General features: G+C 38.2%; 5 protein-coding genes across 9 annotated transcripts; 3 read left to right on the forward strand and 2 right to left on the reverse strand.

Annotated features, from left to right (window-relative positions):
- The first annotated feature begins 123 nt into the window (after positions 1–123).
- On the forward strand, positions 124–803 carry LOC105269740 (cyclin-dependent kinases regulatory subunit-like). Its single transcript, XM_011310226.1, has 3 exons — positions 124–355; positions 438–565; positions 640–803. The coding sequence occupies exons 1-3, from the start codon at positions 297–299 to the stop codon at positions 732–734; spliced, it is 282 nt and encodes a 93-aa protein (XP_011308528.1). The 5' UTR covers positions 124–296; the 3' UTR covers positions 735–803.
- AMPKalpha (AMP-activated protein kinase alpha subunit) lies at positions 769–3,507 on the reverse strand. 4 transcript variants are annotated; one of them, XM_011310223.1, is made up of 5 exons: positions 3,431–3,507; positions 3,039–3,361; positions 1,722–2,894; positions 1,249–1,575; positions 769–1,056 (listed from the first exon to the last, which is right to left on the reverse strand). In XM_011310223.1, the coding sequence occupies exons 3-5, from the start codon at positions 2,857–2,859 to the stop codon at positions 965–967; spliced, it is 1,557 nt and encodes a 518-aa protein (XP_011308525.1). In that variant the 5' UTR covers positions 2,860–2,894; positions 3,039–3,361; positions 3,431–3,507; the 3' UTR covers positions 769–964. The 4 variants fall into 4 exon arrangements, with proteins under 4 accessions (XP_011308525.1, XP_011308526.1, XP_011308527.1 ...); XM_011310224.1 differs by having other exon boundaries at positions 3,039–3,207; positions 3,273–3,503; XM_011310225.1 differs by having other exon boundaries at positions 1,728–2,894; positions 3,039–3,503.
- A 179-nt stretch (positions 3,508–3,686) lies between these two features.
- On the forward strand, positions 3,687–5,504 carry LOC105269741 (thioredoxin-related transmembrane protein 1). The gene is made up of 4 exons (XM_011310227.1): positions 3,687–3,916; positions 4,000–4,161; positions 4,244–4,418; positions 4,670–5,504. Exons 1-4 carry the CDS (start codon positions 3,774–3,776, stop codon positions 5,036–5,038), a joined length of 849 nt encoding a protein of 282 aa, XP_011308529.1. The 5' UTR covers positions 3,687–3,773; the 3' UTR covers positions 5,039–5,504.
- A 1,345-nt stretch (positions 5,505–6,849) lies between these two features.
- Positions 6,850–12,576, reverse strand: LOC105269742 (dual specificity tyrosine-phosphorylation-regulated kinase 2). 2 transcript variants are annotated; one of them, XM_011310230.1, is made up of 3 exons: positions 12,313–12,576; positions 9,681–12,224; positions 6,850–9,597 (listed from the first exon to the last, which is right to left on the reverse strand). In XM_011310230.1, exons 2-3 carry the CDS (start codon positions 10,725–10,727, stop codon positions 8,725–8,727), a joined length of 1,920 nt encoding a protein of 639 aa, XP_011308532.1. In that variant the 5' UTR covers positions 10,728–12,224; positions 12,313–12,576; the 3' UTR covers positions 6,850–8,724. The 2 variants fall into 2 exon arrangements, with proteins under 2 accessions (XP_011308532.1, XP_011308531.1); XM_011310229.1 differs by having other exon boundaries at positions 9,681–12,576.
- A 240-nt stretch (positions 12,577–12,816) lies between these two features.
- On the forward strand, positions 12,817–17,595 carry LOC105269743 (uncharacterized). Its single transcript, XM_011310231.1, has 2 exons — positions 12,817–12,950; positions 13,249–17,595. Exon 2 carries the CDS (start codon positions 13,312–13,314, stop codon positions 17,428–17,430), a length of 4,119 nt encoding a protein of 1,372 aa, XP_011308533.1. The 5' UTR covers positions 12,817–12,950; positions 13,249–13,311; the 3' UTR covers positions 17,431–17,595.
- Positions 17,596–17,612: the final 17 nt, after the last annotated feature.

Genomic DNA, 17,612 nt, shown 5'->3' on the forward strand with positions numbered 1-17,612 from the left:
CGAGTCGGCTGATGGCCAGACACCCCTAAGCTATGGACACCCCCATTTCGTGTGGCGCCCTCCCTCTCTTGGAGTGCAATACTATGATGCCGCTGAGGTCACTCAAACCCCCAGAACTGAGCCTCTACTTTAGTCAATCCTCTTTGATTAGCCGTGTGCATTCCCATTGGTGCCCATTGACCCATATAACGCCGCAACATTTTTATTTCCATTTGTCTTCAAACACCTAGTAATCATTGGACCATTACAAAAATTGGGTCGACCTTTGACATAAAACTCTTCTTGATTGAAACACAATGTCGAATGACCCAATTCAGTACTCCGAAAAGTATCAAGATGATACCTATGAATATAGGTTAGTTATTGATCTCGTGCTTCAAAATATTCTAACATGAATTATTAAAGCATTTTATCTGCATTCTATCCTCACGTTTCAGACATGTCATCTTGTCGAATGAGATTGCCAAGCATGTGCCAAAATCTCACTTGATGACAGAAACAGAGTGGAGAAATCTTGGAGTCCAACAGAGCCCTGGATGGGTCCATTACATGATGCACGTTCCAGGTAAAATCTCAATTATTATTAAATTATTATTATTGTCACTTATTATTAAATCTTCGTATTGATTTTGCTTGCAGAACCTCACGTATTACTATTTCGTCGTCTCAGAGCTGACATTGTCTCTGCAGTAAGATGCAGTGTGAATGAGCCAATAGCCATGAGATGCAACTGAGTAAAAATGAAATATCAAATGAGAAAACCACAAGTTAATGAAGTAAATTAAAATTTATTTTTCACATAATAGAGAGGTACATGATGGCAATTACATTACACAATTACGAAAATCCCCTAGGAGACCACCACAAATGGAAACTGATGACTCAAAAGTATCTAATAAATTCTATTTTTTGGTAGACTAAAAAAAATATAACAGATGTCAATCGTAATCTAGCAGTAAATATTTCAACGAGCCAATTGCGTTATGAGGGCTGCACACATTTCGAAAAATTCCATAGTATGATGGCCAGTTGATTGAGACGGGAGAGATGTAGGATCTGCAAGAAAATTTTAATTATCATGTATAAATTGTTATGCTAATTACGTCAAGTGAGCGAAGTCGTGAAAGTAGACAGCTAAGACAATTGCAAAATATTTTTTAATACGACTAATTAGTTTTTAAGTTTTCTCTGTAAATTTTAATTCTCAAGTTTTATGAATATATTCGATCCAAAGAAATAGATAAATACCCTTCATGAAATCGTCGGTCTCATCATTCGCCAGTGATTTGAAATCTAAGAGGTAGCTTTTGTAATCAACTTGATAAAGCTGGAGAGACATTTTGCTGTGTCTATTTGCCAACTTATTCTGCTGTCTAACGCGAACACTGTAGGCGTTTATAATTTTCCACTCGAAATTTAATGCTTTCATGGCACGATAAACTTCATTCATGATGTCATTCGGTTTGGATTGGGACCTGATGCCTAAATGCCATTTTGCTCGTTTGACAGGGGTCCCTCGAGCTCCTTGAGGTAAAGGCTGAGCACTAGGCTGTGATCCCTGTCTCTCTCGTAAAGCTGAAAATCATTAGCCCGTATTATTTTAAAAATTAATGGTCGCTTGGATGAAGCGTCAAAACAACAACCAGAACGTACAAAAACGTACAGAAACATCTTCAACATCACAGAAACATAGATAAATCATAATTAAAAACTAAACAGACCCTTACGTGCGATTCGCTCTGGATGCGGTCTGAGAGGGCTGTTGGAATTTTCACTGGGGCTGAATGCGACTGGAGGTGGGCTCGAAGCAACATAAAAATCCTTAATCTCAGCCTTGGCAGCCTCATCAGCGATCCTTTTATTATCAATAATGAGATGATAAGCGATTGCCAGTTGATCATGTGGATCACCAGCCAACAATGCCGAGTGCACCTCAGCCTCTTTAACATTGAACTTCTCGCATACTTCATTAATAGCATCAATATCGATGACTGACGAGTCTTGCTCTACTGGAGATGGGAAGAGATACGTTGGTAAATCCTTTTGAAACCACTCATGCTTCTTTATGTCTTCTATCGTTGCACGTTTCATCGGATCGACTTGAAGCATATGGCATAAAAGACTAACTACGCTTTTGTTTAAATACTCGGGAATTGGAAATATTCCAGATTTAATTTTTCGAAATAGTGTGGGCACGTGTTCGTCGTCGAATGGAAGTGTACCACAGAGTAATGCGTATAAAATCACTCCACACGACCAAATATCGACCTCTGGGCCAGCGTACAGTTTTCCTGATATTACTTCGGGTGCTGCGTAATTTGGTGAGCCACAGGATGTTCTCAAAAATTCACCATCCATCATCATATTTGAGAGACCAAAGTCTGCGATTTTAACATGCAAATTGTGATCGAGTAGCAGATTCTCTGGTTTGAGGTCTCGGTGGACGATCATGTGTCGATGACAGTAATCAACACCTGAGATTATCTGCTGGAAGAATCGCCGAGCCTCGTACTCTTTTAGCTTTCCATGCTTAACGATGTAATCGAATAATTCACCTCCTGACACATATTCCATTATCATGAATATATCCGTTGGAGTACTGATAACCTGATACAATTTAATGATGTGTGGATGCCGAAATAACTTAAGGTTCTGAATTTCTCGTCGAATCTTTCCGACGACATCTAAACTCTTGATCTTCTGTCGATTTAAAATCTTCACTGCGACTTTGTGTTTTGTTAGAACGTGTTCTCCAATTTTCACTTTTCCAAATGTACCAACCCCTAGTGTTTGACCCAAAGTGTAATGTCCAATTTTGACAATGGGCTGAGGCTGATTCGCCACTATTTTCTCAGCCATTTTCACAAGTCGTTGATTAACAATATTTCTTTTTCCTAGAAACAAAAATAACGCATGATTGCATTGTCCATAGATGACAATCATTCAAATATATCTCCTACTGATCAGATGTTAATGAATCGTACGAGGAGAGCGAGATTGTTTAACCTATATACCAACACCTGCCAACAGACAATTACCTCAAAAAATGAATTTATTTTTCGCCAGTGTACGAGTACACGAGTAATTTTCTGCTTCTACGTATCTTCATCGATCGAAGTTCCTTCTGTTTATAATTACTGCATATTCATCATCTTTGATTCACCATTTCGACAGCCACTTTCAATGTCATACGGGGAACATCCACTCCTTTAAAATTGTTTACGTCAATTCATAATTCACCAAATCCTATTCGTTGATGTTTGTCAACTCACATTGATAAGATTGTACTCTAACGTAACTTGATTTCGTGATAACTGAGATATTCATTGGCATTCCTTGAGAACCAATCTAATCCCCTACCCTAAAACCATTTTTCTTTCTTGCACTCACAAAAAAATGAAACAACAACAGAAAATCTCTCGAAACTCACAATAATAATTCTGTAGAACTCATGAGACGAGCTGATGATAAGGCCGAGAAGTTGATAAAATAGACTTCATGCAAACTCAAAGAGAATTGACTAAAGTAGAGGCTTAGTTCTGGGGGTTTGAGTGACCTCAGCGGCATGGGAGTACTGCACCCCAAGAGAGGGAGGGCGCCACACGCAATGAGGGTGTCTAAGGTATGATACAGGGAGGTATTGCCAAGCTTTGATGTCGCCGACACCAAATTGCTGGTGGCTCCAGAGTGGCATTATTAGTAACAAAATTAGTGTGACGTCAGTCTGCACTGTACACAGACACCGGTTTATTTGTTAAAAAAGACTGTTTATAATGATTCGCGCTGGTAAATTAATTATTATTTGTTTAGCGTGTGTTATTGTTGTAACGATTAGTACAAGATCGAGAGGAAGTGTCGAGGAGCTGAATGAGGAGAATTGGGATCGCATGCTCGTCGGGGAATGGATGGTGGAGTTGTAAGATACCTTCAACTTTATTTTTCAATACCTCATCATTGATTTATTCGTGATTTATTAGTAAATGGTATTTTTCAATGCAGTTTTGCCCCTTGGTGTCCTGCTTGCAAAGACCTGGAGCCCATTTGGTCACACTTAGGAGATAGAAAGGGAGAACTTGGCATCAATGTTGGAAAAGTAGACGTCACTGATTCACCGGGGTTAAGCGGTAGATTTATGGTCACTGCTCTACCCACAATCTATCAGTATGTTCTGGATATATTTTCTACATTTATAATCATTATTTCACATATACATTCAACTGTATTTATATATTTATGTTTTTAGCGTTAAGGATGGCTTATTTCGGCAATATAAGAGCCCGAGGGACAGAGATTCTTTGGTGAATTTCGTTAGATCAAAAACGTGGTTGAAAGTCGAGCCAATCTCCAGCTGGAAGAGTCCCACCTCTATACAAATGTCCATTATCAGTCAATTTTTCAAAATGTCTCAAGTTCTCAGGGTAAGTTGAAGATTTTTTATTTGATTTATTCTTTTAAATAATTTTGCTATCAACAATAGGGATTAATACATTTTTTTTAGTATTTTCACATTTAAATTAATTGTACTACACATTTTAATATAACGACACTCCTCCTTTTGATGATTGTCATGTATTATATGATGGCCTGTTCATTACAAATAATCTTATGAATTATTTCTTCAATAAATAAATCAAATTGCTGAAGAATTAATTAGCACCGTGTTATCTAGGCTATTCACACAAAACTAATGGAAGACTTTGGTTTACCAACGTGGGGAAGTTACCTGATCTTTGCTATTGCCACAATAATTATCGGGGCAATATTGGGATTATTGATTGTCTGCGTTATTGACTTCATCTACCCACCGAAGCCCGCAAAAGCCCAGAACTTAAATAGGAAGCGAAAAGAATCTGGCGATCGCAAGGAGAAAACTTCAGACGATGAGGACTTCATCGAGAATGTGAAAGATGATTTGGTCGACGAAGAGGGGAGTGAGTCGGATAAAGACGCAGATAAATCCGAGAAAAGTGAAAAAGCCACTGAAGCAAATGCCAGCAGTCCAAATGCTCGTAAACGCAAGCCTCGTAAAGCCGATTAAATAAATTCGTCATTTTACCTTTCCATCGATACCTCTACTTTAAAGCCAAGAACTCAATAGGTCTTTTAATTTTTTTTTTTTTTTTCATATCCTGGCAGTTACTATGATTATTATCCATTATTTTTTAACGTCAGCTATTTCATTTATAATTGTAGGGGAAAAATATCCGTCATTTTATAATTGAATTAAAAAATTGTAATGGACTGCTAAAACATAAGTTGATGAATTGTCATTAAATTTTGCGATTATCGTAATGATTGATGATTTTTCACTGTAAAACTGTAACAGATGAGTGAATACTTAATAGTGATTTCATTTTTACTCATTACGTTGTACCGACTCCAATTAATAATTATTGCTGTTCAACCGATATTCATTCCAGCTCAAGTGGCATTTTAAAAATATTAATTATACATTGAGTAATATAATTCTTTCTTAATGAAATAAAATTTGATATTTAAAGATACCATTAGTTAACTGCATTTGTTCTTGGGGATCAAAAGGAATTATTTCAATGATAGACATTAATTCAACTGTCGTAAGCAGTGTTTATTCCTTTCCTTAATCAAATTATTTTCAGTACTTAAAAAAAAAATACAAACAAAAAATGAGTACAATTATCCCGTATTTGTGACTGGAGGCAATCGGGTTACACTTTCTCATCTAGATTGCGCCTGATAAATTAATTAAGACAAAAAGATGAAATCAAGGATTGATAAAGAAAAAATGAACTGTTTAAAAATAAAGAGATCAAACATTTAATTGTCACTTGAATATAAAATTAAAAAGTTCTTATTTTTATTCTATAATCATAATAATAATAGTAATAATCAAGAATAAGGACAATTATAAGAATCAGTAAAATTTGCTTTCCGTGGTCTTGAGTCGATTGATTTCATTGCTACGTATTTTTTTCTCTGTACGTAATAAAATCATTCATCATTCACATGTACACATACAATGCAATTCAAGCAAGCAATTCCATCGCTTCAGCACAATTTATTTATATATAATTAAAGTCAGACATTAAAATTGCAAATTAAATCAATGACAAACAAAATGTCATTTTGATAACAAAGGAGTTACATCGTACGTTTGCAGCCTTTTTTTTTATTGAATTTTTATCCTAGAATTTCTGATTTTTCATTCATCCATGGATTCAGGGAATGTTGAATAAAATATTACGAAAAGTTGGGGTGGACATTTGCGATGAAATAGATCTCTCGTATGTTCAATGAACCTGATTTTGTCAAACCTGAGGGGATTAGGCTTGAAAATCATCCATTTTTCCAATCTCTTCCCTCATATTACAAATGAAGAACATTCGTGAACTTATCTACAATGCATAGATAATGAAAACATTCATGCATCATCAATAAACATCATTTATAACACGTTGTAACTCCTGTTGTAAGGTGCCCTCAATTTTTGCTCTTTATACAATGGATTTCCACAAATTAAATCGCAGAATTAATAGGTGATTTATAAATAATATGAATTCGAGGAATGAGTCGGCAGAATTTTTGTCCTTTTGTGGTGAGAGTAATGAAAAGTGGGTAATTTCCGTAGTATTTTTGTTCAATTAATGTCCGATTGCTTGAAAAATCCATTTAGCTTCTGGACATTCAGTGAGTAAAGTCAAAATTGACACAATTTGGTCATTTTCGAAAATGTCAATATGAATACAATGGCAGTCTATGCTCAATTATTTTGTTTGTCTTTTTTTAATCTTCCAAAATGGCTTGTTTTTAGCTGTGCATTATTGTTATCTTGTTTCAACTATTGTCGCCTTGACCATCAGCTCTCCGTTATTTTTCTTATGAATGTATATAATTGTATAAAATTATCTTCCCAATTGCTTCACGTTCTTCTTCCGTGTTTTATGAATTACAGTAAAAATTGCCGAATGAGTATTTTCAAACATGAAATATTACGTTCTGCGCTTATATTTTTCAATTATTCTCCCGCTTACCAGTAAAAACAATATATACCTTGAGCTTGGACAAATAATTACACTGAATAAAGTCTAGTCCGAATAAAAGCGTCAGGATATCGGTCTCTCGGACAAAATAATGATCTCTTAATTACTTATTAAATCCACGTGAGTTCTCCACCTGTTATTCAATTATACCTCCTCTTTCACTAGTGTTCAAGAAATACATTATAATACAAACATTCATGCAATATAGTACATCGAGACGCGATTACAGTCTCAAAATCAGTTCGATTGTATAATGATTATCTATATTTACTAAATCTCTTCACCCTTGACAATATCAACACAAAGTGAGAAGGTAGGAAAAACGGAAAACTAAAAAAATTCAAGGTCTGATTGGATTATCTTTCGGACATTATTTTTGTCGATTTTCGCCGTTTTTTTTTTCAATTTGAACATTTCTATTTTCTTTTACCATGAAATCTTCGAAATGTTCTGTAATTAATTTCAACGGAAAGAAAATAAGTGGCGGAAGGGAGAGATATCTAATAGGCATTGAAAGCCTCACAACAGAATTTATCCCATATGACTGAATCTGATCTTACTTTCCGCCTGAAACATGGCTCCTTCATCTACATCTCAACTACGAATGAATTCTCTTCGTCAACTACATTGATTTTTTCTTTGTATTTGTTGAATCATTAGCGCGATAAAATAATGATTTTTATGTATTTTGCTTTTCTTCTTCAATCATCATAAACTACAATAAAACGCCTAAGCTTTATATCACAAAACATTCTGTGTTTCTTATCACGACTCAACTAAGTTCTACAAATTTATCAATAATTATCATTTCTATTTTCCATTTCGTTTTCTTTTGCATCTTCCATTATTATTTCTCACGTTTCAGCGCTCGTTATATTATTTATCATGACCCTAGTCACGTAATCAGTACCTGCATTATTTTATAACAATTTCATCTTAAAAATCATTATTCGTTATTCATCACTCAGCTGTCATCGATCATGAAAATCTAATCACCTCTAGTAATGACAGACTGATATATCTAGAGTCATAATGTGCATCAGTGCAAAAGAAAAAATTAAAATTAATAAATTATTTACAAAAAACACTCTAATCGCTGAGTTGTACAATCCCTGCGTAGTTTTGAGAATGTCATGGGGATTTTATTGATAATTGATATCTACTCTTCTACTATTCATAGAACGAATCGATTGAGGGCGATATACTTCTACGAATTCCCAATTTTAGGAAATAATTACATGATTGTTGTGACATTCTCTCGAAATGCATTAATCCTTAAAATAATTACAAAGAATTTGTCTCGAAATATCGTTTCAATAAATCATTTATCACGATTGATTTTTCGATTGCCTCTCCCCATAGAAAACAGCTGCTTCCAAGCATTTTCATGGGTGCAAAAAAAAAAAACAAAAAAAAAATCAAACTCCCTTGAATGAGAAAATTTCTGCAGTTACCTCATCATATTTCCAGTGAAATCACTGAAGAATACTCCCCTGGTCTCTCCAGCAAGAATATAAATTGAAGCTTCTTTCAACAATTGTGTAAATGCCTTTTAAATTCCACATGACATCCTCAAGTATAACTCACTCTTCTCGACTTCCACATCAACCCCAAATGGCACTTGGCCCCCATCGTTCAGGGCAAACCCTCTGAAAACCACACGGTACACATGAAACAGCAAAGACAAAATCATGAGATAGATTTATCACCACAAATGTAGAACACTGTCTTTAGCAACGACAAATCTGCTGGAGCCACCGGACGAACCGTGTGAACTGTGACTGTCGTGGGACGACTCATGAGATCCATTGTGCGAGTGATGATGCGAGTGATTTGATTGTGTAATCGACAATTGATTGGACGCGATTGGATGGGCCATAGCAACTGGAAGATGTTTAGCTTGAATGGTCGATCTTTGATCACTGATTTGACGGATTTTGTTAGTAATACCAGCTGATCCTAGGTTAGTTTTACTGGAGCTTCGACTACTGGATGCTGGTACAACGGCAGTTGATTGGACAGACTGGCCATCAGTCTTGTCATCCGGAGGCTTTGGTAGCCTCCGCCTGAGCCACGGATGCCTGAGGGCTTTAGCTGGCGTCATTCTTTGCTCGGGATCCCATTGCAAACATTTGCGAATGAAATCGAGGAAGAGTTGATCCTCACAGCCTTTAAGTGCGTCTTTAAGGTCCTTCGAGGCAGGTGGACCACGTAATTTACCTCTTCTGGAGATGCTACCATGGAGAAGAGTTGCACCATTGGCGGTTGTACTGGCTTTACAATACCTGGGATAGCCCTTGGAGCTGAAGAATTGGCGCGAGCGCTTCGAGCTGTCTATCATTTTCCTTGGGGGCATACCAAGCAGCTCGATAATGCAAGCTAGTTGATCACCTTCGTCTTCTCCTGGTAGGAGGGGGAATCCGGTATAGAGCTCAGCGAGAATGCAACCCAGACTCCACATATCTATCGGCATTCCGTACTTAGCAGCTAATATAACTTCTGGTGCACGGTAAAATCTACTCTGAATGTAAGTGTAAACTCGCTGATCTTCATAACAGCTTGAGCCGAAATCAATTACCTGAAACACGAGTAAATAGTCTTTATATGTATTCATGAAAAAAGGGAAGAACAATTTTTTAGTGGACAATCGTTATACACTACCTTAATGCCACTTCTTCCTTGCTGCTTCAGTAATACATTTTCTGGCTTCATGTCACAATGAATAATCTTGTTCTTGTACAGTGCATCCAAACATTGCAGCAATGAGTGACAGAACTTTCTAACTAGTTGGAGGCTGAAGCCCTGGAACTTATTTTTCTTGATAAGCTCATAAAGATTAATGCTCAACAACTCAAAAGTAATGCACATGTGATTTCTGAAGGTGAAAGAATCAAACATATGAATAATATTCATTGTATTGTCTTTATCCTGTTCTCTTAGATTGGCAAGTATACGTATTTCCTCCTGGGCTTGTCTATGGAATCGCCTCTCATTCCTCACAATTTTTAAAGCAATGTGCTCATGAATTTTATGATCGTAAGCTTTAACAACTTGTCCAAACGAGCCTTTACCAATAACTTTGAGAACTTCGTATCTATATGCCACATGATCGTGTGCTGAATGAATATAACTTCCCTGATCATTATCATAGAGGTGATTGTTGGGTAATCCAAGACTTGCCGGTATTTTCTGCGCATTCGCTCCAATGAAGTAAATCTGTGGATACGTAAATATCTCATGCTGCTCGTACTCCGTCAATTTATTCATGTACAGCTTCATAACAATCTCAGGTGTTATCGCCATTTTTGGGATAACCCGACTCGAATTATTACCCTCTGTTCGTCCATTTTTGCCAAGGGGACTGTTTGTCTGACTGTTTGATTGGGAATGAGGATTATGATTCGAATTGTTGCTGTTGTGACTCGTGTGAGAGCTCAAACTCAGGTTTAAACTCTCTGAGTTACTCGTTAAATTTTGCAAACTGTTGTTTGCACTTGAGCCCAAACTTGGCAGATGTGTACTGCCGCTGTGGGAGGAATGGGTGAGATGTGATGGTGGTGATTCACCAGATTTTACCCCATAATTACCAGATTTTAACGGTGGCAGATGATTATTTTCACTCGTTGAGATGTACGACTGTGTTGAAATAGCGCTCATAGGCACAAACGGATTTGGTAGTGACAAGGGCATCTCGACGGCGCTACACATTTGTAATTATAACAAAAAAATTCATTATTCCATCTTCCCTCCGTTCATTATTTTATATCGACAATTATCGTACGTATCTTTTCTAGTTGCTAGTCATTTTGATAATATCGTCATTGATTCTCCGTTTACATCATTATTTCCAACTAATAAAATTCTCGAGTGAGTGGATACAATCTCCATTATGAGAATCAATCAATTATTTCACGATAAAAATTTAGAGATTACTCAGGATATCACCATTAAAAATTTGTTCTACTCTCTTTAAATTTGTCTGCACGATTTTCCCGATGCATTAGTTGAAATGCAGTTGGACTAGTTAGAAAATATTTTCCTCAAATTTTCATTTATTCATTTCCCCTGTTGCTGATGATGACTTTCCATCGACGAGTCAATCGTGGAGACTTAATGAAAATCAAATGAAATGTTCCAAACGATTTTTCCTAATACTTTATCACATATCAGTCATTTCGTCTGGTTCACCATCAACCTTCTCCCTTGTACGTTTTATTTTTCGCACTCTCAAACGTGCTTTCGTACGTCTAATTTTACAGTCTATCGTACACGAGGACAAACACATTATGAGTTTAGTCCTCTAGTATTGGAGGTTGTTGGCACTTGGCTGGCCAAGTTTGATGACTCCCCTCGTCCATTGCACCCGCACATTTACTCAAGTTCTTCATTAATCCATTAAATTACCCAAACAATAAATCCTAAATCCCTCACAATTCAGTCCTTCAAGTCATCAATGGCAATTATAAAAATTGCCTCGAGCTCAGCAAATCGAAAAAAAAGAGCCAGTCACGTAACTGCAACTGGTATTATCACTATTTTCTTCATTTTCCAAGAGTATTCGAGGCTCTTCCAATGGTTTGACTATAAACAATCAATGAAAAATTGCTCATAAACCTTGGGAAAAGACAAACAGCAGAACGCACCTTCACTTTATCGACCGATGTCGAAACCCCAATTTTTTTTCACTCAGATATATCCACCCCAACTGAAAGAATCACTGGAGTTCCATGTGTTTTAAATATCCATACCGAGTCAGTTCTCTTCCCCTAGTCCGTTCTGGTCACTTCACTTCAGCTGCACTATTTTTTCCCCCTTTTCATCGGTTGAGCTCCGACGAATATAAATTATAAGGGAACAACCTTCCCATCACAAACAATGCTATCACCATTGCCATGTACACGTGCACATTATAAACTTGCGCAAAATTACCCCCGTGTCCTCATTCACACTAATGTTCGCGGTGCACTAAAAAAAAGAACATCCAGTGATTCTAAAATTCCAGACAGATAAATTATGGATTTGTCACTTTTTTAAATAAAACTAAACGAAGGATTCTCGAACGATGGCAGGAAGGCTTCAACAATACAAGGGGTAAAAGAGACTCGAGCACTTGTATCTTCTGACTCATACTCAGTCGTCAAGTCGTTGAACTCAATTCAATCCGTACCCTCGTCTCTACCTGCACTCAGTGCTCCCATGAATTTTCTACAATGATTCGAGAATAAATATTAAACTGACACACTGGTGGCTAGTAACCTCTTCTTTATATCACAGGGCGTTAATTTTTCTTTACCTTCATGTTTTTTTTTTTCCTTTCAACACTTTTCACTGTGTTTCGTCTAACTGTATATATCTTACATAGGTGACGCTCAACTTGCCTTCAACCCGTATATTCAATCGGCTATTTTCATAGCACCAGTCCCACCACACCACGGATTTGCCGAATATGATGAATTATTGTTAGCAATTGTCCATCCTCACATTTATTTTCATACATAAATGCAGGTGAATAATTCACATAAATAAATATTATTAAACTGGAGACACTAGTGAGAGTAACACCCACGCGTGCCCACGCGCACTTGCGCCATCAAATCACACGTCACAGGGTTTTAGAATAATGTTGTAGTGGTATTCTTTTTCCAATTGTGTGGGTTGCTTTTACATCAACCCCTTAGACTTCAACAGCAATTATGGCGCCATCTCTCTCGGGAGGTGACACCAGGGTGCCTCTTTGATAACAATAATGAACACATCCGCGATATCTACATTATCTGATGGATGTCGCTAGGAGGATGTAAGGGGATAATGGAAATGCCAAGTGCGAAATCGCCGACATTCGTTTGTTCGTTTATTAACCTCTTTTATTCTCCGGTGCTGTAGTGCATGAAGAGTTTAATCAATCGAGCACTAAAAAATCATTACATACTTGTAAGTAGGAATATATTTATCCACTAATTTAACCCGAGAAAATTCGTCATTTCGAGCGTTTTTGAAAATTATATTCTACGATTTCACTCCGAAATTATTGCAGAAAATTCAGGCATCTGTCGGATTGGTATGAAAGCAAGAACTCCATTAATTTTGAAATTGAAAATATAAATAACATCGGAGTGTACTGAGACCTAGTCTTCTCCAAATCGTGGATATTGTGATACTTCAAAAAAGCAGTTACGAACAATATTCAATATTTCATTTTCTCTAAAACTCAAATAATTCTGAACTCCAGGGCATAAGGAACAACAGGCTGTGCTGAGGGGTAGTCACCTCCAAATGTCACAAAAATCCAAGAATGCACCATTTTGCGAATGAAATACCCCGCAGAGTTCTCCTGCCAACACCAGCTGCAGCTCCAGTTAGAACGATAGTCGCTGAAGGATATTCACGAGTTATATCTCTGCCAAGCGAGTCGACTCGTAGAGGTCTCCTCCCCACGCCTCTAATCTCAAGTATCTCCCAAGGAGCTAACAATGTCCTTCAAAATCCCCCAACAAGATCAATCAACCCTTCATACTCCAGTGAATCATGCCAAGAGATTCCCCACAGGAGTCGTCTCACCCAAAATCGACAAGAAGAACGAATAAATCTGTTAGAGCCCCTTTCTCACACCTCATCCAGAGTCCAGCAACTTCACACTCCAGAGATTCTCCCAGAAGGTATCGAATTAATACCAAACAGAAATATTCTATTCTGTACCATTTGCAACAGCACAGTTCATCCAAATTACGCCGAGGCCCACGCGGACACGATCGATCACAAGGCAAATGGCAGAAAACTCATTCATAAAATCAACGACACTGATTACAAATGCGTCATTTGTGGCGAAATTTTAGGTCCTATGCAGGAGGTGAGAGACCACTTGAATAGTCAGAATCATCGAGCTAGAAAATCTGTAATGAGAGACCCGGAATTGATGGCGTTGAAGAATTCGTACGACTTACCAGATGGAATACGTAGAACAAATAGTGACGATTGGTTCTGGTGTACAGTCTGTGAAGATCCTCTAAGAGGAAATCAAGTAACTGTGATGAACCATTCACTCAAATGGGCTCATTTACAGAATTTAGAAAAATTTAGGAATAAAGAGAATAAGCAATCACGAGACAAGGAATGTTACAGTTCTCAAAATAATTTTTCATTACCGAGAGATGAAAAATACTCATTTCCACGAGGACGAGATAGTGAGACAAGTAGATCGTCTCCATTGAGGGACGAAGTCTATCTATCCTCACGAGGGCAGGATAGTGAGGGGAGTAGACCAGGACCTGAAGATTATTATAATTCTAGGAATAATTTCTCATCATCGTCTTTGACGAGAGATGAAGGATATTCACCGTCACGGAGACGAGATTGTGAAACTACTGGATCCTCGAGATCTTCTCAAAATAATCTCCCACCATCTACGTTGAGAGAACGTGAGGCCTTTTTACAATCTGCTCCCTCAACGTTTCGAGGGCGAGATTATGATACGATTGGATCGTTTAGATCCACTTCTGGGTCAAGAGCTGAGGAATATGCTCCTCAAAAAAAATTTTCATCTTTCATGAGAGAGCGCGAGGATCCACTGATATCATCATCTGGGCTATCAACATTCCGGGGGCAAAATTATGATTCAAGGGGATGTCCGAAATCTTCTTCTGGCACCAGAACTGATGAATTTTCGCTTCAAAAAAATTTTTCGTCGCCTTTCCCGAGAGGACGAGATTATGGACCAATGGAGTCCTCAACTTTTGCTCCAGGCTCAAGACAAGACGAATATTCTGTTGAGAAAAATTTTCAATCGTCATTTCCGAGAGAACGAGAAGCCCCAATGCTGCCTTCATCTCTGCCTTTAACGTTTCGAGGACGAGATTATGAGATGATGGCATCCTCGAGATCTATCTCTGGGTCAGGGCCTGATAGATTTGCATCACAAAATAATTTTCCCTCATCTTCATTGAGAGAACGCTCCAATGCTCCAATGATACCTGGATCTGGCGCACGACCTGAAGAATTTTTTTCACAAAATAATTTCTCTTTATCTTTATCGAGAGATCGTGAATCCCCAATGGGGCCTTTTGGATCCTCAAGATTTACTTGTGACTGGAGACCTGAAGGATATGGTTCGCAAAATAATTTCTCATTATCATCATCGAGAGACCGAGAGGCTTCAATGCCTTTTGGACCCTCGAGATCTACTCATGTCTCCAGAAATGATGGATTCCCTCCACCAAATGATTTCCCATTTTCATCGAGAGAACGAGAGACTTCAATGATACCTCCAGTGTCAGTCCGACCCACATTTCGAGGACCAGATTACGACACCTTTGGACCTTCAAGATCTACATCATCCTCAAGACCTGACGGTTACGCTTTTCAAAATAATATATCATCATTTTCAAATGAACGAGATGCTCCAGTGCTCCCTTCAAAATCAATTCCATCGGGGCTTCAAGGACGAGATTATGGTCCGGCTAGATCCTCGCCATTCAGTTCTGATTCAAGATTTGAAGGACACAATGCTCAAAATAATTTCCCATCCTCTTCAAGACAGATGGAAAATTCAACGATACTTTCCCGAAATTATGGTACGAAGTGCTCCTCACCATCAAGACCTACCTCGAGACCTGAAAAATTCCCTCCACAAAATAACGCCCGCCCATTTTCGAAGGAACGACAGGTTCAAATAATTCCGCCACCATCTCTTCCACCAACGTCTGAAGAAAAAGATCGACCTTCAGACATTAACAATTTTCCCTGCGAAACCTGTCGCTGCACAATCACCGGAGGCTACACAAATATTTTGAAACATATGAATACCAAAGAGCATCGAGACAAAGAGAAAGAGTCGAGGAATGATCCACAATCTGTAATCCTTCCCGAAGGTATCGAGTATGTAAAGAATGGTAAATTCCACATATGCACAATTTGCGGATGCAAAATTTCTCGGTATACACCTCTAGCCAGACACGTAGCCAGTAATTCTCACGTATCACATGGAAAAAGTGTCATCATCAGACTCAGTCAGAAATACTTTCATTGCACGGTTTGTGGTTGCACTCTAACAGGTTGGACACGTGTGCTCACTCATGCAAAACGAGAGAGTCATCAGCGAAGAAAATCCCAAGCAATAATTCAAAATCTCCCAGCGAAATTACCACCTGGTGAATTTTCCCAATCATCCAAAGGATACGTCATGGGGAAATTACCCAGTGGCATCGAGAGAGTCCATTCTAAGAGCAATAACATTCTCTACATATGCACCATCTGCGGCTGCAAGGTCGGTCGATCAGAAACTGTCGATGAGCATGCAGCAAGTCGTCGTCATGCTCTCAATGGGGATCAAGTCATAATAAGAAAGCAAGAAAGAAAATTCTACTGTAAACTATGTAATTCTTCGATTTACGGTTATATGAATGTCTTGAGACACCTCAAGACCGCCAAACATCTTTCCCTCAATGCTAAGAGCATTACCTCCCAATCTGCTGAGCCCAACAATATGAAATTATCGAAAGACGTGGGGATGGATGATGCAGGGAAAGTAGAGAAGAATGAGGATGAAAAATTTTCGGAGAACGTGGGAAATTCTGGTCCGGGAGAAAATCAAGAGAGTGAATCGGCTCCAGGAGATCCGGAGGATTTTAGAACAGGTGATGAAGAGTGGGAGGATGAGGAGAGGGATGATGAGGAGAGGGATAATGAGGAGAGGGATGATGAAGAGAGGGTGAATGATAAGGGGAATGAGGAATGGGAGGATAGGGACGAAGAAGTTGCAAAAGAGGACCAGCAGGAAGAGATATTGATTGATGACGGTCAGAGGGATGATGATGTTTTAGAAATTGAAGGAAACATTGATGATGATTTTCCACTGGATGAGAATATGAGGGAAAGACGAGAGGCTCATGATTCAGTGGATACGTTTGAACCTGAGGAATTCTCAATTGATGATTTCATCGTCACTGATGAGTGCTACGGGTCTGATCAAGAGAGATCTTCACATCGTGAGAGGAGACGGAGAGATTACAAGAGGGTGAGGACGAGAGAACGGGAAACAAGTCGACCGAGAAAATCCTCAGGGATATCTTTCTCTAGGGCTCACAGATTACCAACAGGCATTACTCAAATTCATCGGGAGAATTGTCTCATGTGTCTTTTTTGTGATCATAAACTTTCGATTGATTCCTTGGAGAGGCATCTCGCTAAAGGCACCCATCGAAGGAACAAAGATGAAGTTATTAGTCGAGATCATAAGGACGGATATCGATGCGACATTTGTTATTGCCGTTTGTTTAATTCTGATGAGGTGAATAGTCATCTGCAAGGCAGTATTCATGTTAAAAATAAAACTATTATAGAGGCACGAAAGAAAAGAGAAAGAAGATCTTGTGATGATGAGAGGGAGACGGCCGGGAAACGAAATAGGAGACTCTAGAAGGGAATCTTCACATCAGTACCTAATATTTGTGATTATTCATTTGCATATTGCATAATGTTAATATGGATTTAATGTTCAATGTATTACCGCTGGTATTTCATTGCATTGATGTTGGATTTTTTAGTGTCGAGGAGTTCACTAAATAAATGTACGTTTAAGCTATTTGAATGATAAAATTG

The sequence above is a fragment of the Fopius arisanus genome, unplaced genomic scaffold (assembly GCF_000806365.1).
Source record: "Fopius arisanus strain USDA-PBARC FA_bdor unplaced genomic scaffold, ASM80636v1 scaffold00074, whole genome shotgun sequence".
NCBI classification, from domain to species: Eukaryota; Metazoa; Arthropoda; class Insecta; order Hymenoptera; family Braconidae; genus Fopius; species Fopius arisanus.